Genomic DNA, 22582 nt, shown 5'->3' with positions numbered 1-22582 from the left:
CAAAATCTTTTAAACTTTACTATGAAAAAATGACATAAGTAATGGCCCATTTCTCTTCTCTTATAAGAGAGCCTGGCAAAGAGGGCTATTCTATGAAATCTTATCTCAGCTACAATACTTTTTCATAGCCTATAGATATACCTGGAGATTTACTCCCAGTTAGATCCACCAATTCCACTAGGAAGAGACCAAGTAAAGATGTAACTATTTATTTCCCCTCACTTCCCTAAAAGCTAATATTCCCAGCAAGTTCAAGTGAATTCAGGAGTCCTAATTGCATTTGAAATGCAATTTTGAGAATTGTCATTAGGAAACAGTACAACATGCACCAAAGAAAAAGGAAGCAAATCCCTGAAGCAAACAGATCTGTCATATTCTATCTTTTAAAAGAAAAAGCATATATAAGAACAGATCAGATTTGACACTATTCATACTTATAAGCAGAAATATAAGCATTAACATTTACCAGTTTTAAAAATATTCAGTCCAAACACTAAAATAGTCTGAACAGAATCAGAAAAACATTGTCCACACAGATTTTGAGGTTTCCTACCCTGTCTTTTTTGGTTAAAAATTTTTCATTATTGGACTCTGTATTTTATATAATTTGCAACTGCTGGCACTGTCCTATTTGTAATGAAAATGAAAGACCAGCTTTTAAACAGAATGTGTTTAAAACAGCAGTGTTAGTTATTATTAAAAGTCTGCTCTTTTAAATCTGTTTTAAAATATTGCCATTTAAATTTAGACCATTTATATATGTAGCATCCTTTCTAGCTAACATTCCCTCCTCCCCTTAACGGATTAGTCTCCTTTGTTAAGAAAATATAGATATTTCCATTTGGTCTACTGTGTCTCCACAGATTTGAAAAAGCAAGGACAAGCTTCATTGAGTTGTAAAAAAATTATATGACTGCATAATTAAAAATCAGAATCCAGTGTTTTTGAAGAGTAAAGCCTGTAGGAAATATGCACGTACATTCAGTCATTGTAGCTCAAAACCTTTTAGTATTACTTCAAACCTCTTCCTCTTCCATGGATTATTTCTTTTCTGTGTATATTCAAACTGTCACATGACCCCTTCCCTTTTGGAAAATGGTTCTGAGCAATCAATCCAAAACTCCTTAGTACAGCTTTATGTTCATAAACCTTGCACAGAATTTATTTGTATCACAAAAATGAAAAATAGTGTGCAGAATAATGGATATTTAAAATGAAATCAAGTGGCTTAAAAGGACAATTAGATGAGAGGAAAACTGACTGAATGTCATTTGTGTAAGAACTGTACACAAATAAAAGGTGCAGATCACATGGGCAATAAGTGGTCATCTTGCTCTTCTGATTCTTCTCCAAGCTGGTCATCACCAACACCACGATATGCAGCTGGTACATTCTGTGGTTTAGAACGACACATGAAATCACAGCCATCCTGCAAACAGATTAATGTAATATCAAACCTGCAACTGAAAATAAGTTTTATTTCTCCAATTACTTTGCTCTGATTTTGTTTTTTAATATGGAGTGAAAAAGAGCGCAATCCTAACATGACAAAAATACCTAACTATCTTACTAAATATTGGATATTAGTGATTTAAATGTCAATGATTTATAGCAGAAACTTTAGAAATTGATTCAAAAAACAGTTCATGGATATATTGATCACCCAAGACTCATGATTAGTCTACTTTCCCCAGTTGCCAGTGCCTGAGAAAAAAACAATGTTAAATCAAAGTGTAGTTAGTTTGCTTTTGGTACTTGTTAATGATTGGGTAGGGGGACCAAAAACCCCAATAAATTGATGATCTATTATTTCAAAATAGTACAATGATTTAGGTTTAATTATTTATTTAATAAGGCATGGAACCAGACACATTCCAATATCAAAGTAGAGCTTTGAGCATAAGGATCACTTATACTAAGAGTGTAGAAAAGAGCAACAAAGATGCTAAGCGGTCTGGAGACTAACCATAGGATAAACAATTGAGAGAATTAGACATGTCTAGTCTAACAAAGAGGTTTTGATAACAGTCCTCAGGAACATGAGCTGTCACAGAGAAGAGAGGATCTTATTCTCCAGAGGTCCTGAGGACAGGACAAAAGGTAATGGGTGAAAGCTCAATTAGAGATCCAACCTACAACTAAGGAGAAACTCCCTGACAGAACAATTAATCAGTGGAACTCCAGAAGTTGTGGATGTGCCATCACTTTCAAGGAGAGACTGGACAGCCATTTTTCCAGAATGGCACAGGTAGTGCTTGGCTTACAACAATTCATTTAGTGATCCTTCAAAGTTACAACAGCACTGAAAAAAGGGACTTACGACCATTTTTCATACTTACGACCCAAGGTCATGTGATCAAAATTGAAGCACTTGGCAACTGACTCATGTTCATGACAGTTGCAATGTCCTGAGGTCATGTGATCCCCTTTTGCGACATTTTGACCAGAAAATTCAATAGGGAAGCCAGATTCACTTAACCACCGAGTTACTAACTTAACTACAGTGATTCACTTAACAACTGCGGCAAGAAAACTCGTAAACGGGGGCAAAATTCACTTAACAAATGTCTCACTTAGCAACAAATTTTGGGCTCAATTGTCATAAGACAAGGACTCCCTGTATAGGGTCTCTTGCTTGAGCAAAGGGTTGGACTAGAAGATTTCCAAGGTTCTTCTCAACTTTATTATTCTATCTTCTATGTTTTAATTGTAAAGGCTTATTGTAGAAATAGAATAGAATAGAAAAGAAAAGAATAGAAAAGAATAGAATTTTTATTGGCCAAGTGTGATTGGACACACAAGGAATTTGTCTTGGTGCATATGCTTTCAGTGTACATAAAAGAAAAGATACCTTCCTCAAGGTACATGGTGGTCCTTGATGGTCATTTGTGTTGTAAATGTTGATGAAGGTAGTGTACATGATAAGAGTAACATCTGCAGCCTTCCTTCACAGAATATTTCTACCAAAATTATACCAGAAGTTTGGATCTCTGTTCTTAGATTGATGCAGCCTTGGAAAGAGCCCTTTCTTAATTCACATTCTTTTAAGAAGCTAATATTTACTTATTTGAATGAATCAAAGAGAGTACAATAAAATGTACCTGTAATTAAGATTCTTCAAATGCTGAGTGTGAATTCATATAACACACCCTTCTATCCTGATTCTTTTTTCTTGAGTCAACAACTGAGTTTCAATCTAATAAATAATTAGACTGATTCATATTTATGGCCACTGCTTGTTCCAAAGGTCATATGATAATCTTTTGCAACCTTCTGACAAGCAAAGTCAATCGGGAAGCCACATTCACTTAGCAACTGGGTTACTGACTTATCAACTGCAGTGATAAGTCAGTATCACATTTAACAACTGTGGCAAGAAAGGTTGTAAATTCACTTAAATGTCTCACTTAACAAATTGTCATAAGTTGAGGACTACCTGTATAGTCACATGAGGTCATACTTTACAAGTGCATCACTTAGTGATGGAAATTCCAGATCCAATTGTTAATTAAAGACTATCTGTATCCATATAACCTAATACACTTACAGCTACTAGATTGCCAAGATCTTGCCAGAAAGCAAAATGGGGAAACTGTTCCATGCCTTTTGCTCCTACTATCAGGCGCTGGTAGAGGAATCCTCCAATAATATATACTGCAATCAGTGAGGAAAATCTGAAAGAAAACAATATTAACAAAAGAATCACATACAAAATATAACATTATAAAATAAAATACAAATGTATATACCAGTGGTAGTCAACCTGGTCCCTACAGCCCACTAGTGGGTGTTCTAGCTTTCATGGTGGGCGGTAGGGGTTTTGTCCGATACTGAAGCACTTTCCTTTTTTTTAGTTTAATTGACTTTTTAAAAAAATTTCATAGCATTATTTAAAAACATTTTCATTAGGTTTTCATAAAATTCCCTGTGACAATTTAAATTTCTGAAAATATACTATTTGTATTACCTGCACATAAGTTTAGTTCATGTTACGCAAGTGAAACTAAATGGCACTATAGTGCAACCGTAAATAAAAAAGCTCGTCCCAGAATAGCTCGCGCATCTCCCCCCACACCACCCAGCTGCAACAGACAAGCAGAGCTGGTAGCCCGGTGCCCCCCCCCCAAACCCAATACACAATGCGCAAGAGGATACATGGCACATAACTTTGGAACCGGTGGGCGGTTAGAAAATTTTACTACTAACAGAGATACAAAAGTGGGTGGTAGGTATAAAAAGGTTGACCACTCCTGGTATATACCCATGGTTGTTCTAGAGATACAAGACATATTAGGTCTGAATAATGATTCAGATTCACTTTCAAAATGTCACTTTAGATACATAGGCTGCAAATGTAGCATCTGTCTGTAAATTCTTAAAAAAATATGTTAACAAACAAAAATCACTTTGTATATAAACCAGTGCCACAAGACAGAAAAATGAGACTAAAATATTTACTAATTATATGCAGAATAGCAAGTAGCATATTCAGGCTATGTCTCTTTTAGGTACAATTACTATTTCCTATGATAGAAGAGAAAGAGAATACTGAAAGAGATCAGACAATAATAACAGTAGAAAAAATCATGAAGTGCATTGAACAACTAACAAAAATCCTAAAGTTCATGTCACATATATGTAGTGTGTGACAAATTCATATGCACTGTTATGGTAGTATCCAGATAATAAAAGCCCAACTGATAAATCAGTTTAACATACTTGTTTTCATACTCCAATTCAAGCATACTTTGTAAAGGTTTACTAACAAAGAAATTCTTTTTTAAAAGTATAACTGCTACACAAGAATATATTTAAAGAAGCAACAGCTTCCTGTCATCCTTCTACATCCAAATCAAGTAATTCAAAATCGTAGTTCAAATGAGAATCTAAGTTTTAATTGTCCTCCTATTACTTAGCTCTCCCTCCCTACAGAGGGATGATGGCAGCACTATTACCAATAAGGATATATAGGGCATTTTCTGCACGGGAGAGCTAGCTTGAGGTGGATTGTACTCATAGAGTTGCCCTGCGGTAAGATGGGCAGCCAATACATTTGATAAATAAAATAGAGACACATGTATTCTGTGGGTGCAGATTCAAGAAATATATCTGGGTAGAGGCTGAGAGTAAACAGGACAAAAAGGTATACCCAGTAGGCAAATGAAAAGAATTATAGAAAAGATGCTACTCCTTATCTGAGGGCCACAAAAGTATGTACAGTGGCAATCCATATGGAAAAGTATAGAACATTTGTCTAAAAGCATAATTTTAATTTTTAAAATATTAAAATAAAAAATAAAATAAAAATTAAGGTAAATAAAATATTTAAATATTTTAAAAATATTAAAATAAATTATTTTATTATTTAAAATATTAAAATAAACATTGGGATCTTTGCTCTCATTAATGGAAAAATCTATTTAGATTGTTATAAAAATAAAAAATGAAGAGAACTATTTATATTTCTTTAAATAAACCTTGGTTAATCAACGAACAACTTATTAGCCAGAGCAATTACATTCTTTAACATTTATTTCAATTAGTACTTCTTCCTTATGAAGCTTTTTTAATGTTTTCAATTTTTCAAAACCTTACTTATATGTACCAAAAGTGGATTTACAAATAAAAGACCAAAAGAATGTCTTGGAAAAGGATGATTTACTGGAAATACAAAAGAAAATGGGTGAGGTTTTAAAAAAAACAACATTAAACAAATGACAAATTTAGACCATGGCCTGGATAACTTTTTTTTATTGCATTCACAAAAGAGGCCTATATTAAAGCCTTGAAATTTGTGCAATGGAATAAAGAATTGGAGAGGAATCGAATCCTATGACAATATGCAAATGATATTAAAGATTAAGATTATTAGAAATAAAAGAAAGGAATATAAAGTTATATAATATAAAGAGCCCTGAGGGAGATGGGCAGTTAAAAAAGATGAATTCTAAATAAACAAATAGTTGAAATGGTGTTTTTTTTTTTTTTTTTATTGAAAGAGTTTTATAAAAAAACAAAAACATTTTTCCCCCTTTTTTCCCCCTCCCTCCCAAAAAAACAAAAAACAAAAACAAAACACCCCCCTCCCTCCCCCACCCCCCGGCTTCCCGGGTCAATCACAAGGTAAAGTTATACATAAACCAAACATAGAATAAAATTTTCCCTTCCAATCCAAACAACCACATCCAAAGCTTTTCGTCTCCCAACCCCTCCCATTACATAAAATAACTTTCTAATTATTCAAAGGCAATCTGATATTTCTTAATCTGATATCTGTTTTGTAGATAATCAATCCATTTTTCCATTCAATTAAATATCTTTCCTCGTATTGTCTTTTAAAACGCTGAGATTTTAGCCATCTCAGCCAAATTAATAACTTTCAATATCCATTCTTCTATTGTAGGTATCTCTTCTTTCTTCCAGTATTGTCCAATCAACAGTCTTGCTGCTGTTATTAAGTTCAAAATCAATTTAGTCTCAATCCCTGTACAATCCGTTATAATTCCCAAAAGGAAAAATTGTGGCAGGAACTTTATCTTCTTCTTCAGTACATTTTGAATAATCCACCAAATTCTTATCCAAAAGACCTTAATTTTCTTGCAAGTCCACCAAATATGAAAATATGTAGCATCATCACAATCACACCTCCAACATTTCGCTTGGATATTAGGATACATACATGATAATTTTTTGGGATCTAAGTGCCATCTATAAAACATCTTATAAAAATTTTCCCTTAAATTCTGTGCTTGTGTAAACTTAACATTTCTAACCCAGATTTTCTCCCATGTTTCCAACATTATTGGTTCCTGAATATTCTGTGCCCATTTTATCATACAATCCTTTACCAAATCCTTTTCCGAATCTATCTCAAGCAACACATTATACAATCTCTTTATATGCTCCTGGGTCTGATTTCTAATTTGCTTTATTAAATTTTCCTCCCTTTGCATTATACCAATTTTTTGATCATCTTTCCATCTAGCACTTATTTGCCCATATTGAAACCAAGTATAATTCCTCCCTTCTTCATTTAATTAATAGTTGAAATGGTTAAAAGGTTAAAATGTGATGTGTTAGTTGGCAATGTTTTTTGCTGGTATGTGAATAGTTGATGCTTTATGGATGTGTCTGTAAATAAGGCACTGATGGCTCTATAATATAATATAAAAAACTAGAAGAGGAACTAGTGAACCATTGTTGAAGAAAATGAATTAAATTCGAATAACAAAAACAGTAACAAAGACTTGGAAAGAAGCATAGACAATATTAATGCATAAGAACAATTCAAAAAATCTCAGTCGTATAAGACCAATTTCTTTATTGAATGTCAGTTGTAAGATATTTAATACTACAGGTTGTCTTCAGGTTATTTATAATTAACTACTCATTCAGCAACCACAGACGGTTATGATGACACTGAACAATTGGGACATATGGCTGGTCCTTGAAGTTACAGCTGTCACAGCACTCCCCAATCACATGATTACAATTTGAATGCTTGGCAAACAACTTGCACATGATCACTATTTGTGATCTTCCTGCTGTCTTCTTACAGTCAATGGGGAAGACAGCATTGACTTTATTCTCAAGAAACCCATACGTCATAGTATCTACCCTCACTTGCATTATGCCATAGCACCCACCCACTTACCTCTTCCCCCCATCTATGCCCTTTTGGATGTATTGTACAGCGGGGGGGGGAGCTCCTGGGCCATAGACCTATACCAGCCTGTACAGCTGAAGATAAGTGGCAGGCAAGTGAACTAAGATTTGCAGCCACGCCCCAGCGCTAGCATCACCAAATCAGCTCCATCTCAGATCATCAGGCATTAGAGTCTCATAGGAGCATGAACCCTACTGAGCATGCAAGGGATCTAGGTTGCTTTCTTCTCCTCCCCTCCTGGGTCCATGGAAAAATTGTCATCCACAAAACCAGTCCCTGGTGCCAAAAAGGTTGGGGGCTGCTGCTGTATAGCATGGCTGAGATGAAATGCTGCTGTATTCTGCAGTCCCTCCAGCTGACTTTCATTGTCATCATCTTGCCTCTGCTTCCCTGACCCCCAGTGGCCTATCCCACTTCAACAGTCTCAGCCCACTGTCAGCTGGGAGTCATGCATGCATGCTCACTGCCATTTCCTCTCCAGCCTCTTCTGCCTTAGCAGTCTGTGTAGGTGTGGCAAGACAAAGAAGACAACAAAGTCAATTGGGAAGGCAGAGAATGGCAGTGGCAGAATACAGCAGCATCTTCATCTTGGCCCTGCTATGAAAAATGGCCAAAAGGGCAAAGATGGGGGAGATAGGCAGGTACATGGAGTTCAAGCAGAGTTTGTGCAGGTAAGGGGAGAACATGACTATGAATTGCAACAATCGTAAATGTGGGCTGGTGCCAAGCACCCAAAATTAGATACATAAGTGGAGATACTGCAACTTTGAGGACTTGTAAGAACATTTGTTCAGTGCCATTGTAAATGATTGCAGAACGAGTGGTTGTAACCCAAGGACTACCTGTACTTTCTTTTACCATAGTCACATGAGGCAACAAATATGATGAACTGTGTGCCAAAAGTCAATCACAGAACAGGATTAGGTCTGGTGACCATAAAAACCAGTTGTCATGGCTGCATCTCACCTGGTTTCTGACCAAAACAGTGGGGCTGAGGATAGGGACCAATGTAGAGACTATCTAGTACATTGTGACCCTGAGGATTACCAAGGCCATGATCCTGGGACTTGCACAGTTCAAGAAACGGAATCCCTCCGTAGATTGGAAGTGGAACTGGTTGAAAGTGCGGAAAAATTTTCCAGCCTGGAAGCAGTGGTGAAAGTGACAAGGAGCCGCCACAAGCCACAAATGTGAAAAACAAGTTGTGGGGAAAGCATGGGTGGGGGAGGAGCCAGATTCATCAGTCCCTAGAGAGTACTGGGACCTGGCCAAAGTGTTCGATAAAAGAGAGTCTTACTTCCGCCCCATCACCTCACAGACTATGCAATCAAGATTGTCCTGGGAGCTAAGATGCCAAAACCTAAATTGTACTCAATGATGCCCTGGGAAATGGAAGAACTCCAGTCATTCATCGACAAGAATTTAGCCAGGGGCGTCATTCAGCCGACTAAGTCCAGAATGGGTGCTCCTGTTTTCCGAGAGAAAAAAGATGGTTCTCTCAGATTGTGCATAGACTTAATGCCATCTGTGTGGAAAATGCGTACCCCTGTCCGTTGATAAACAACATACTGGACCACTTGGCCAAGGAGAGATTTTCCACCAATTGGACTTAAGAAGGATGTATTACCGAGGAGGGTGGAGTAAGGGGGATGAATGGAAAATGGCATGTTGGAGCAATACCTCCCCGTTACATGAACTACCAGCAAATTATCTGAGCTGAATTCTTAACCTTTGCTGAGGTTGCCTACAATAATTCAGTACACAGTAGTACTGGATTCACACCATCCCAAATGGCAACTGGCCTGGACTTTATCCCTATTCCAGAACTCTCTCAACACACCCCTCAACTGTCACCATTGACCAATTGTATTCGAACCCTGCAGAACATCTTTGTGGTCTGCAAAGTGCTTAAATTACAGTTAAATTACAAGTGTTTAATAGGAATAACCAGGATTATTTATGTAAATCTCACACGTGCCTTTAGTAATCAGGCATTACTAAAATCTCTACTTAATTGGTTTTATGATGCCAAGTTGCTACTTTAAAATGGTTTGATTTTGAATGCTTTTCCACCCTTAAAATTATTATTTAAGGGGCGTGCATAAGAGCACTAGTGTGCCTACCGTTCCTGTCCTAATGTTCCCTTTGGCTGTATCCAATTCGTATGGTTATTTCATGCTTATACTTATATATATTGTTGTGTTTGACAAATAATTAAATAAAAATAAAAAATAAATGGTAAGTTGCTGGAAGCTGCTTAACTCAGAAAAGAACTATTATTTAAAATCAACTTACGTGATTAGCAGTATAGAGCCAATACTGAGGTGATGGTGTACATTTTGGTGCAATTCTTCCGGAGGACAAGCCAAGCTGCTCTCTAACTCAAAAACATAGGAACATTGCTTTATCTTCTCCCTCTCTTCTGCCACCATGGTGAAGCCAGTCTGTTTAGAGATGGTAAAAGTCTAATGTATACTAATCAATGTTCAAGTGTCCTCTCCTCTCGAGATATTCAGCAACAGGGTGCCCCACAATTCTCACAATCCTATTGTGGCCTGATTCATACACAAGGCATGCTGACTGAAATTACCAAGAGATCGTTCAGCACTATCTAGAGAGCTGCAGTTTCGATTTCCCTAGGCTAAGGCATTACTAAAAAGTTCTAATATAGTTTCCTCTATGATGTGCCTTTTTCTTACTCAATGTTCTCAATATTATATCTTACAGTACACACTAATTTGATATGTAATATATAATTTTGATATGTAATTTTCATGTGAAATGCATAGCCTTTGTTTACTAATCAACTTCAGCTCTGATACTATGTAGCATGTTATCAATACTGCAAATAGTATGGTAAGGGCTGAGTTATGTACTAGTTTTCTTTAACGTAATTCATTTTTACTGCCCCGTTTTTATACTTACTGCTAATGTTGTTCGGTTGCAGATAATCATTACTAAAGCTTTCCTGTCTTCCTGTGTACAATGTCTATCATAGGGATCGCCACTCTGATAGATCAGCATAATCCAGCTAGCTGCCAAATTAGAAATATAAGAGATTCAATGAGGCATGAGTATCATTATAAGAATGCTCAATTGAGCTGTTCAAAATTATGTCTTACTTCCATTTGCAAGATGGGTCTCATTGATTCGTCCTATTACTTTTTGTTTGTTGTCTGTCTTACTGATCTGCACCAGGCCAGAATTGGGCATATTGCTGAAGACTTCCCGACATATCCTCAGTCTGTAAATGTAGTGGCCCTCATCATTCTTGCTTTCTGTTTCAAAACTTCAAAGAAATGCCAATTTAGAACATATAATATAGAATCAGGACAGGATGTGACATCAGAGGTCTTCTAGTCCAATCCCCTGCTCAAGGTAGGAGCCAGTCACATTGTTGTCCAGACTATTTTGAAAACTACCACCCACATTTACACAGTTTACCCTCACTTATACATTTACAACCACATTTATACCAATATGGGTCATTCCATGTCAAGTGGTCTGATTTCAGAAAAGTGCCCAGCTCAGCCATCACAGATTTTGATGAAATTTGGTGTGAATATGCACACATGTCCCTAAAGTGTTACGTTTGCCAATGCAATACTTGTGGAGATATAGTCATTTGTATGACCCTATACCGCAGCATTCGACAGTATGACTCTGAGGTTTCAGCAACTTTGAGATATAATATCTCCGGCAATATTTTGTTGAGAGAACCAAAACTTGTCCATCTTGTACAACTTAAGATCTTGTACATCTTGTACAAATTAAGGGGCATACATAAGAGCACAAGCATGCCTATCGTTCCTGTCCTATTGTTTCCTTTCATTGTATCCAATTAATATAGTTATTACATACTCATGCTTATATATATGCTCATATATTGTATAGTTATTTCATGCTTATACTTATATATACTGTGTGACTAAATAATAAATAAACTTGTGCTCTATTAAGCAAAATAATAAAAACATTCTCATGAGCGATCTCCATCTAGATCAATGTTGGTGAACCTTTGGCGTTCTCATGTAGCACATGAAACCGTCCCGTGCTGAAAGCGCGACCTCGCCGGTTCCCGTCACATTGTGCTCAAACGTGCACTGGTCAGCTGGCCATCACATGCGCAGTGCCAGCAACTCCGGAAGTGCGGCAGTCCATCGTGCATGTGCACGACGCCAACCCAGAAGGCCAGGTGCCAGCTCGCGCATGCACAATGGACCGCCGCACTTCCAGGGTCTGTCGGCACCACTCACATGACAGCCAGCTGACCGGCGCGCGTTTGAGTGCAGGAATGTGATGAGCTTGCAAGGCCGCACATTCGGCACAGGACGGTTTCATGTGCCACTTCTGGCACGCGTGCCATAGGTTTGCCAACACTGATCTAGATAATTTGGAGTAAAGTTGGCCGAAAATGACTGATGCACGAATAAAGAGTAAAGTTTGGCTTCTTATATCTCTGGAAGGTAAGGTATGAGAAACGTGAAACCTTGTGTGTAATGGTCCAGCTGGGAGCCCCAGACCACTTGACATGGAATGACCTATATACAAAAATAAAAACAGAAAAAGCTAGCAATATTTGCCTGGAATATTTCTTATAACGCTAATTTTATTCTTTGCCTCTCAAATGAAGGAATAATTAATAGCCACAATACAATTAACTGTGAATCAAACTTCATTACAAATAGAGCATCATCTCTCCTGCTAGATCAAATGAGAAACATGTTTCTTGAACTACATTGCATTCCAGTAGTATTCAGACCCCTTTCACTTTTGTCAATTGAAGCTGAACAACTAGCCTTGTGCAACCAGAACAATCTTGAACTAAATACACTTAAAACCATAGATATGGTGGTGGATTTTAGACGAAAACTTCCTATACACCTCTTACAATACTAGACAACACAGTAGCAATAGTAGATTTCCTTCACGTTTCTAGGGTCTATCATATCTCAAGACTTAAAATGGACACCTAACATCAAAAACATCATCAAAAAAGCTCAACAAAGAATGTTTTTTCTGCACAAACTCAGAAAGCTCAAACTGCCCAAAGAGCTGCTGATTCAGTTTTACAGAGAAATTATTGTGTCTGTCATCTGCACCTCCATAACTGTCTGGTTTGATTTTGCAACTCAACAAGAGAGACACAGGCTTCCATGGATAATTAGAACTGCAGAAAAAACAATTGCAACCAACCTGCCTTCCATTGAGGATCTGTATACTGCATCAGTCAGAGAGCTGTGAAAATATCTACAGACCCCTCACATCCTGGACATACATTGTTTCAACTTCTACCTTCAAAGAGACGCTATAGAGCACTGCACACCAGAACTAGACACAAGGAGTTTTTTCCCGAATGCCATCACTCTGCTTAACAATTCCCAAACACTATCAAATAATTTACTGTATTACTATTAGTCTTCTCTTCCTTACTAGTATCTATCTCTTTCCACTTATTACTATAACCATGTTTCTTGTATCTTTCAATTTATAGTTTTATTTGTTTCCTAGTAGCTTATAGCTTATTAGTAACCTTGACTATCACTAAGTCTTTTTATTCTTGAGGAATGTATTTTATTCTCCTTATGTACACTGATAGCATATACACCAAAGACAAGTTCCTTGTGTGTCCAACCACACTTGGCCCATAAAGAATTCTATTCTATTCTATTCTGATTCTACAGTTGTTGAAATTCATTTTTTCTCATTAATCTACATTCAGTACATAATGACAAAGTGAAAATAAATTTTTAGAAATGTCTGTAAATTTATTAAAAAGAAAAAAAACTGGGCCTCTGGTGGCTCAGCAGACCAAGTCTGTTATTAACACAGCTGCTTGCAATTACTGCAAGTTCAAGTCCCACCAGGCCCAAGGTTGACTCAGCCTTCCATCCTTTATAAGGTAGGTAAAATGAGGACCCAGATTGTTGGGTGCAATAAAGTTGACTTTGTATATAATATACAAAATGGATGAAGACTATTGCTTAACACAGTGTAAGCCGCCCTGAGTCTTCAGACAAGGGCGGGATATAAATTCAAATAAAATTTAAAAAAATCACACCGGCATAAGTATTCAGACCCTTTGCAACAACACTTGAAATTTAGCTCCCATGCCTCCCATTTCTCCTGATCGTTGCCGACATGTTTCTATCTCTTGATTGGAGTCAACCTGTGGTAAATGTAATTGATTGGATATGATTTGCAAAGGCACACACCTCTCTATAGAAGATCTCACAGTTGACAATGCATACTATAACAGAGCAAAAGCCATGAGGTCAAAGGAACTGCCTGGAGAGCTCCGAGACAGGATTATTGCAAGGGACAGATCTGAGGAAGGCTACAATAAAATTTCTGCTGCGCTGAAGGTTCCTAAGAGCACAGCAGCCTCCATAATTCTCAAATGGAAGAAGTTTGGCACAAACAGGACTCTTTCAAGAGTTGGCCACCCGGTCAAACATAGCAATCAAGGGAGAAGGGCTTTAGTAAGAGAGGTAACCAAGAACTCGTGGTCACTCTGATTTAGCTCCAGAGATCCTGTGTGGAGATGGGACAGAGTTCCAGAAGGACAACCATAATTGCAGCCCTCCATCCATCTGAGCTTTATGGCAGAGTGACTAGACGGAAGCCTCTCTTCAGTGCAAAACACATGAAAGCCCACTTGGAGTTCGCAAAAAAGCACCTGAAGGACTCTCCGACTGTGAAGAACAAGATTCTCTGGTCTGATGAAATCAAGATTGAACTGTTTGGCCTAAATTCTAAACATTATGTCTGGAGGAAACCAGGCACCTCTCATCAGCTGCCCAATATCATCCCAACAATAAAGCATGATGGTGGTAGAATCATGCTATGGGGGTGTTTTTTCAGCAGCATGGACTGGGAGACTGGTCAAGGTTGAGGGAAAGCTGAATGTAACAAAGTACAGGGATATCCTCAATGTAAACCTGGCCCAAAGCACTCAGGACCTGAGACTGGGCCAAAGGTTCACTTTCAACAATCCTAAGCACATAGCCAAGACCACACAGGAGTGGCTTAGGTACAACTTTGTGAATGTCCTAGAGTGGCTCAGCCAAAGTGGCCCAGCCAACTTGAACCCTATTGAACATCTCTGGAGGGACCTAAAAATGGCTGTCCACCAATCGTTGCCATCCAACCTCACTGAGCTTGAGAGGATTTGCAAGAAAGAATGGCAGAAAATCCCTCAATCAAGGTGTGCAATGCTTATCACGTCATATCCAAAAAGACTTAGACTGTAATTGCTGCCAAAGGTACTTCAACGAAGTACTGAGTGAAGGGTCTGAATACTTATGTCAATGCAATATTTCAATTTTTTCTTTTTAATATATTTACAGACATTTCTAAAATTGTTTTCTGTTTTCACTTTGTCATTATAGGGTCTGAGTGTAGATTAATGAGGAAAAAAATGAATTTCAGCAACTGTAGAATCAGGTTGCAACATAACAAAATTACAAAAGTGAAGGTGGTCTGAATATCTTCTGAATTCACTGTATATTAAAATATGAAATACGTTACTTACATAAATTTCCTTTAAATATTTTTTTCAGATTTGGTATCTGGGAAGTGTGGAAATACTGAGAAAGGATTAAAATTAGCATGATATGTATATAACACCTAAGGAGGTTACAAAAAGACAGGATAACCTTTATTTTCAATAGCCTCATGAAAACTAGAATCTTGGGTATGGAGATGTTACAGATTTCTAAAAGCAATTTTTTCCTGAAAGTTGAACTTTGAGCAAAGTTGAAATTATGATTAACTACTAATCTTATATCTATCTCTATTACCGTATTTTTGGGAGTATAAAATGCACCTTTTTCCCCCTAAAAGGGGGTGAAAATTTGGGTGCGTCTTATACACCGAATGTAGCCCCACCCACCCACTGGCCCCCACCCTATGGCCTCTGCGTCCCAACAATTTACGTCCTTGCAGCAAGCAGCAAGAAGAAACAGCCCATTTCCGCTTCAGCACAGCCTAATTAGCACAAGTTGATTGTCGGTTGGATCTGCCTCCTGACTCAGCTGTTTCAGGCTGCCTATTGCTGCGCCAGCCTCTGCTGCTTGCTGCAAGGAGGTAAATTTTTTTTTTTGTTTTACATTTATATCCCGCCCTTCTCCGAAGACTCAGGGCGGCTTACAGTGTGTAAGGCAAATTGCTGGGAGCAGATTATTTTTCTTGTGCTAATCAAGCTATGCTGAAAACAAAATGAAAGCACAGCAGACTGTTTGCTGCAATGAGGCAAAATTGCTGAGAGGCAGATCTCTTTTTCTTGTTTTCCTCACCAAAAAAGGTAGGTGCGTCTTATAGTCCAGAGTGTCTTATACTCCGAAAAATATGGTAATTAGCTCTGCTATTCAGTATATTTTCTTGTCTCATTACAATGCTTTCTACTTCTGTCATTCAAAGGAGTGCAACATTCCCTAGTCTTATTTGTGTGGTCTGAAATTTATTGACACTACCTTTGATTGAAAAGTGGCTTCAATCTGTTCATCAATGCTAGTTCTTTTGAGGATTCTTGTTCCCGTTCCCCAAGAAGGTCACACGTCTTTTCTTCTGCCATCACAGTGATTATAATGGCTAGTATCACAGCATGGGAGAAAGCATGAACCAGGAACATTCTATAAAAAGCAGTTTACAGAAAGTGAGGAAAATAAGTTTCAAAAAGCTATTAATGTCTGTTAATGCTCTGACACATAAATTCTGAATTAAGCAAACTGTTTCAGCCTTCACAACTCCTAATTAAGAAAAGAATAGGAAAAGAATATGGAGCATTACTGGTCTCATAAAAATAAACTGGAATTAGATATTTCTGAAACAAAAGGGAAATTATGTTTATGGAATGGAAATTTCAGTTGCTGTATGATAGCACTATTCTTGCCACACTTTCCTTAGTGTCCATTATTAGTGTCCAAGAAACAGGCTCAAGCTCAATCCCTCCAAGACGGAGTGGCTGTGGATGCCGGCATCCCGGTACAGTCAGCTGAGTCCGCGGCTGACTGTCGGGAGCGAGTCATTGGCCCCGATGGAGAGGGTGCGCAATTTGGGTGTTCTCCTGGATGCACGGCTGTCTTTTGAAGATCATTTGACGGCCGTCTCCAGGAGAGCTTTCCACCAGGTTCGTCTGGTGCGCCAGTTGCGCCCCTTTCTAGACCGGGATGCCTTGTGCACAGTCACTCACGCCCTTGTGACGTCTCGTCTGGACTACTGCAATGCTCTCTACATGGGGCTCCCCTTGAAGGGCATCCGGAGGCTGCAGTTGGTCCAGAATGCAGCTGCGCGGGTGATAGAGGAGCCCTCGTGGCTCCCAGTGACACCTATCCTCGCAGGCTGCACTGGCTACCTGTGGCCTTCGGGTGCGCTTCAAGGTGTTGGTGAACGTCTTTAAAGCGCTCCATGGCATAGGGCCGGGTTACTTACGGGACCGCCTGCTGCTACCGAATACCTCTCACCGACCCGTGCGCTCTCACAGAGAGGGACTCCTCAGGGTGCCGTCGGCGCGACAGTGTCGTCTGGCGACACCCAGGGGAAGGGCCTTCTCTGTGGGGGCTCCCGCCCTCTGGAACGAACTCCCCCCAGGACTTCGTCAACTTCCAGACCTCCGAACCTTTCGCCGCGAGCTCAAAACTTACTTATTTATCTGCGCTGGACTGGGTTAGTTTTTTTAAGTTATGGGTTTTTTAATGGGTTTTATCTCTAAATTTTAATTGTGGCCAATTCAAATAAGTTTTTTACTAGTATTTTAATTGTATCTATAATGTATTTTCATTTTTTTCATTTTTTACTTGGCTGTGAACCGCCCTGAGTCCTTCGGGAGAAGGGCGGTATACAAATTTAAATAATAAATAAATAAAATAAATAAAATAAATAAATAAAATTATATACTTTCTTTAGTGTCCTTTAATAAAGGGAAGAAAGCTAACTTAATTAGATGATTCTCTTCCTCACAAAATCCATACTAACTATCCTCTTACAGGATACCAGTGAAGAAAAAAATCTGGTCATACCAATTTCAGAAAGTTATTCAGCTGGACACTTTGCTAAGTCTCTGTGGCAGAAAACCTAGGAAGTTATTTTTTTGAAGTAGGTGTAGGAGAAGCTTGAGGTTTCAAAATCTAAGAAACCTAGAGAAAGCTGTAATGCAGAGAATTTCAAGACAGGAATTATACGGACCATTATACTTGTTAGTTGCTGTAATCAGAGTTATCCACTGAAATTGAAACTTATTACTATATATTAATGAGATGCAATTTCTGCAAATCTCCTGTATAATAAAGTAGAGAATGATTGAATGTTTGGCATTAGAAAGCTGACCACAATCTGGGATCCTAACCACAGTCACAATCTTATTCTTATGCTAGGTGTTTTACAAAGCATTCTACTGTTTTTTGCTCTGCCTTCCATTTTATTAATGGAATCTGTGACTACTAGCTTTGGAAGACCAGTAAATGAACAATTATTCTGGACAAGGAAATAAACTGGAAGATGCGGATGTGGTGGCTCAGTGGCTAAAATGCTGAGCTTGTCGATCAAAGGGTCAGCAGTTCAGCGGTTCGAATCCCTAGTGCCGCATAATGGGGTAAGCTCCCGTTACTTGTCCCAGCTTCTGCCAAACTAGTAGTTTGAAAGCACATAAAAAATGCAAGTAGAAAAATAGGGGCCACCTTTGGTGGAGAGGTAACAGCGTTCCGTGCGCCTTTGGCGTTTAGTCATGCCGGCCACATGACCACGGAGACGTCTTCGGACAGTGCTGGCTGTTCGGCTTTGAAACGGAGATGAGCACCGCCCCTTAGAGTTGGGAATGAGTAGCACATATGTGCAAGGGGAACCTTTACCTTTACCTTTTATTGGAAGACATATAAAGAAATTAATGTGATAGACCCCTGGATTGTACAAAGCCTTTTAAACATGTATTTTACAATTTCTCTACAGAGTTCAGAAACGGAAGCCCATGCAATAGATATTCCAAAAGAAATACACTGTGTGCACAATTATGCAAATGTACTCATTTTGACTATATCATTATTTTCATGTATATTTTCCACCTCCAAGCTGTATAGAGCTGACTGCTTAGTGAATATAAGTATATCAGGCATATCAGGTGAGGTGTATTTGTGTAATGAGGGAAGGTTGGATCTAAGAAGATCAATACCCTATATCAAGGTGTGCCTAATTATTAGACAGCTTCTTTTCCTAATGGCTTGTTGCTCCTCTTTTAAGCCTTATGGGAGCGGCCAATCATCTTCTGGCCTCACTCCCGAGTCGTCCTTTTTGCTTCAGTTGCTCTTGCCTTCTGGAAGCTCTTTTCATGTGTGCACTAGGAACAGGCTCCTCCTGTTCCTCTGCCTCTCTGCTGTCCACCTCTGGAGGCTCCACAGTCTGCACAACGCTCCCAGATGGCCCTGGCCCCACCTCTGCCTCCGATGCAGAGTCCTTATCCGGGCCTTCTCCTGATTCCAGGACTGGTCCATCCTCTCTAGCCTCCTCACTGTCCGACTCTGCTGCCAGGTCCACAGGCTGCTGGCGGACCACAACACCGCCCTTCGCCCAAGCGTAGGCCTTAATTGATGGGCAGCTGTGGTGAACAAAGCAGTGCAAGCCTAGTGGGCTGCAACTGGAAGGTTATGCCAATGGTGGGGGAGAGAAATCCGCTCCAGGCCTGCCAAGCTAGGCTGAAGGGCCATCTTGGGGGTGGACACGGTGAGGCTCAGATGCCTTTTGTTGTTCTGGGCTAGGCAGCAGTTCGGCTTTCCCAGCTGGCCACGATGCCTGATCCCTGCCTGCTCTTCCCTTTCTCCTGTGGCTGGTGATAGAGAGGAAGGTGAGCCATTGCCGCTCGCCCCCCACCCCACATCCCACCCCCTGCCTAGACTCTCCGCAGCTGCTGGGCCTCACCTGCTGCAGCTGCCAGCAGTCAGGGAGCACAAGGCTGTGCTGCCCGCATTGCTCCTCTGCCAGCTGGCTTCCTTGCTAGCCAAGCGCAGGCCTTACTTTCATGGGCAGCTGGGGTGACCAGAGCTTTGCGAACCACATGGGCTGGAACTGGAAAGTAAGGCCAACAGTGGGGGGAGGAAAATCCACCTTCGGGGGGGGGGGCTGTGGACAGCGAGCCTCAGCTGCCTTTCGGGCCTTCCTCTCGGCTTCCGTGGGGCCTCCCGGTGCCTGCCGCACACTCACCCTCCTCTCCACCTTGGGCCCCACATCCAGCCCACGACTGGGAGATGTGTCACCCAGTGCAGCGCTCTTCCCTGAGGGTTGCCTGCTCACCCACCCACCAGCCTGACTGGCCTGGAAGCAGCATGTCACCTTGCACCCATCCATGTCCTCCTCCCGCCCAGCCTCTGGCTCCTTGACGCAAGCAGAGGCTGCTGGATGGAGTGAGGGGAACTGCAACGCTGGGCTTCCGCAGCTGCGAGTGCCAAGTGCATAGCTAGAATTGGAAGAAAAGGCTGTGTGGCTGTGGTGGAAAGAACCAGAGCAACACCCGGCAGTTTGGATGAGAAGGCACAAGCGAGGCGGCAGCTGCTGTCATCGGTAACTGAGCCCACCACACCGATTTGCAGGCTCAGTTACCGGCGCAGGGGGACCTGTGAAGGAGCTGCGAAAGGACTCCACTTCCCTGATGAAAGCGGCACAGCTGCTGACAATTGGGGGGGGGGGACGAGTACCAAAGGAGCAGCTCCTCGCATTGTGGCTGCTGCAGTGAATATGAGAAGCCCACCCAAAGTTTTGAGCAGTTAACATCTCCAGCCTAATGAGTTCTCTGTTAACACTCACCACACTTGTCAATTTACCAACTCCAGTTACTGCACCAGTGAACATCGCACATCCAGTCACTATCACTTCACCAATGAATCTCTCAACACCAGTGACATTAGCTGGACCTTTAAATATAGTCATGAGACCTGTGGAAAGCATGCCTCTCCTTCCCCAGGCATTGCCATCTTCTCCCCTCTGGTAAAAAAAAACCTAGAGCAAAAACTTCAATGCAGTATTAAAAAGAATAGAAAAGAGGGCTACTGTGTATTGTTTAATGGACTGCTAAATTGGCAAAATGAATTGCTAAATTGGCCATGCCCACCCAGTCACATGATGACCTGGCCGCGCCCACCCGGTCCAGCCCACCAACAGTCTGAGGGACTGTGAATTGGCCCCATTTAAAAAGTTTGAGGACCCCTGCCTTAGTCAGTAAATAAAGGTGCTGATTTACCACCTATCAGGTACTTTGAAGCTGAGTGCACAGTGGCATAAGGAAACAATGAACTTAATATCCATTAACACTCTAATTAACTGAAGTTTCCTTGTTCTTAGTGTAGTTATACTATGAAGAAAAATATGACCAAGTGTGAAGGAAACACTTCAAGGCTAAATGCTCAGCATCTCCAAATACTTGGGGTGGCATATTGCGTATAAAGTATTATATTATATTATATTATATTATATTATATTATATTAATATTGCATATAAAGCATAGTGTACATGCTTTGTACTATATGAGATGTGTTTTCTCAGACGTTTGCCCTTCCTAATTTTGTTGCTTTAAGGCCAAACTGAATGCAATCAGACAACTATATAAACATACTGGGGTTTCTGCCTCTTCATAGAAGAATGTAGCAATATACCAGCTCTTTCCTCGATGGCTTACAATGTAGGTTGAGATGTTCCATGTGACATGCAAATACCTGGCTACATCTACCTCCGGCTCGACGAGCAAACTATCAAACTGCCCAATGGTTAACTACTTTTGAGGGCATATGCATTAGCTCCGTCATGAAAGCATGCCACTTTGTGCGACTCATTTCAACATGAAGCCGTGACAGAAATAAATGCACAAGTTTCAGAGCTATCCTAAACAGCAGAAATGAAGCGTCTGCAAAGGCAGCAGAAAACAAAAACAATGCTCGTCCATTCTGCAAAGCAAAAAGTCAAGCGGAGGAAGGAGTCCTTTATCTGGGCTGTCTAATACATTAAGACTCCCGTCTAACGCTTATACCACATCCTACTACTTATTCGGGTAATAGCCCCGAATCTCTCACGGAACCCTGTGACTTTTCGTACTCCAAAACGGTACTTCCGCCCCCCCCCCCAGCCGTTCGCGACGGTACCTGGCGAAGAAATCGAAAAACAGCGAGGTACAACCTACGCTCATCCTCTGAGGCGCTCTGAATACCGGAACCAACGTAACGGAGGGAAGGAGTAACCATCGTCCCAGCGAGAGGATTGGCTCCCACCAACAATTGTCTTTAACCAGAGAAAATATACTCCCGGATGGTCCGCCTACGAGTCTTTCTCGCCCAATAAAAAATGAAGATGAGCCACACTGTGGCCGGTGCTCTGTCGTCAGTCACCTGATAGCGCTGTACTCTAATGAAAAAGAGGTAAAAGAATCTGTGTCATTATCCGTCACGGGACCCTCACGTGCCTTTTTTATAGTCGTTTGCCAGCGGCAAATCCAGGAGAGGGATTTAGTTTTAAAGTCTTATTCGTCTGGCACTGAAATTTTTGGAACGTCTATGGGTGTCTTAAGTTTCCTTTTTGCTCTGACCACGAAGTGAATGACCGTGAGAAACTGACCCTAGGAAAAGAGTGGGCGGAGAGCTTCTCCAGCGAGCAAGTTGTTCTCTGTTGACCTAGAGTCGTCATCTTTAGAAACATTTTCCCTGAGGCCAAAAAGTTAAGTCAAGTGTGCTGGGCTTTTGGTTAGAAGACTGGAGCTTTTTTTCTATGGTTTTAAAAGTTTATGGTGACATTGCAGTCTCATTTGTCTCATATATATGCAGGGAGGGTTTATCATCACTATAAGTTGGCTGTCAGCGTTCCAGAAAAACCCCTCACCAAGTAAAACTCGGAAGCACACATCTTTCAAAGTTCTTTTACTAGGATAGGTAAACTGGCACATCTGG

The 22582-nt window shown here is 40.2% G+C and overlaps 2 protein-coding genes across 10 annotated transcripts in view; one reads left to right on the top strand and one right to left on the bottom strand.

Moving 5' to 3' along the window:
• Positions 1-903: 903 nt before the first annotated feature.
• Positions 904-21935, bottom strand: M6PR (mannose-6-phosphate receptor, cation dependent). Of its 8 annotated transcripts, none has more exons than XM_058166797.1 (8): positions 21785-21854; positions 18343-18519; positions 16141-16299; positions 10789-10955; positions 10592-10701; positions 9962-10110; positions 3548-3674; positions 904-1429 (listed from the first exon to the last, which is right to left on the bottom strand). In XM_058166797.1, the coding sequence occupies exons 3-8, from the start codon at positions 16296-16298 to the stop codon at positions 1307-1309; spliced, it is 834 nt and encodes a 277-aa protein (XP_058022780.1). In that variant the 5' UTR covers position 16299; positions 18343-18519; positions 21785-21854; the 3' UTR covers positions 904-1306. The 8 variants fall into 8 exon arrangements, with proteins under 8 accessions (XP_058022780.1, XP_058022779.1, XP_058022777.1 ...); XM_058166796.1 differs by lacking the exon at positions 21785-21854 and adding an exon at positions 20456-21223; XM_058166794.1 differs by lacking the exon at positions 18343-18519 and having other exon boundaries at positions 904-1393; positions 21819-21935.
• TMEM52B (transmembrane protein 52B) overlaps positions 21919-22582 on the top strand; it is a 126264-nt gene continuing 125600 nt past the window's right edge. For both annotated transcript variants that reach the window (XM_058166805.1, XM_058166803.1), the window contains exon 1: positions 21919-22057. The gene's annotated coding sequence lies outside the window, so the exon portion shown is untranslated. The remainder of the gene's footprint in view (positions 22058-22582) is intronic.

Source organism: Ahaetulla prasina, chromosome 2, assembly GCF_028640845.1.
Source record: "Ahaetulla prasina isolate Xishuangbanna chromosome 2, ASM2864084v1, whole genome shotgun sequence".
In the NCBI taxonomy this organism is placed as follows: domain Eukaryota; kingdom Metazoa; phylum Chordata; class Lepidosauria; order Squamata; family Colubridae; genus Ahaetulla; species Ahaetulla prasina.
Note: the sequence above shows the minus strand (reverse complement) of the source record. Positions and strands in the feature narration are given on the sequence as shown.

Bases quoted from the DNA above. Each gene is read 5' to 3' on its own strand.
- M6PR (XM_058166792.1), bottom strand. From the start codon at position 21,883: ATGGTTACTCCTTCCCTCCGTTACGTTGGTTCCGGTATTCAGAGCGCC. The intron at 3,675-9,961 runs GTAAGTTGATTT...GTTTTCTTTCAG, and splicing joins GGCTCTATACTGCTAATCAC to ATTTTCCTCACTGATTGCAG. The intron at 1,430-3,547 runs GTAAGTGTATTA...ATCTGTTTGCAG, and splicing joins ATCTTGGCAATCTAGTAGCT to GATGGCTGTGATTTCATGTG.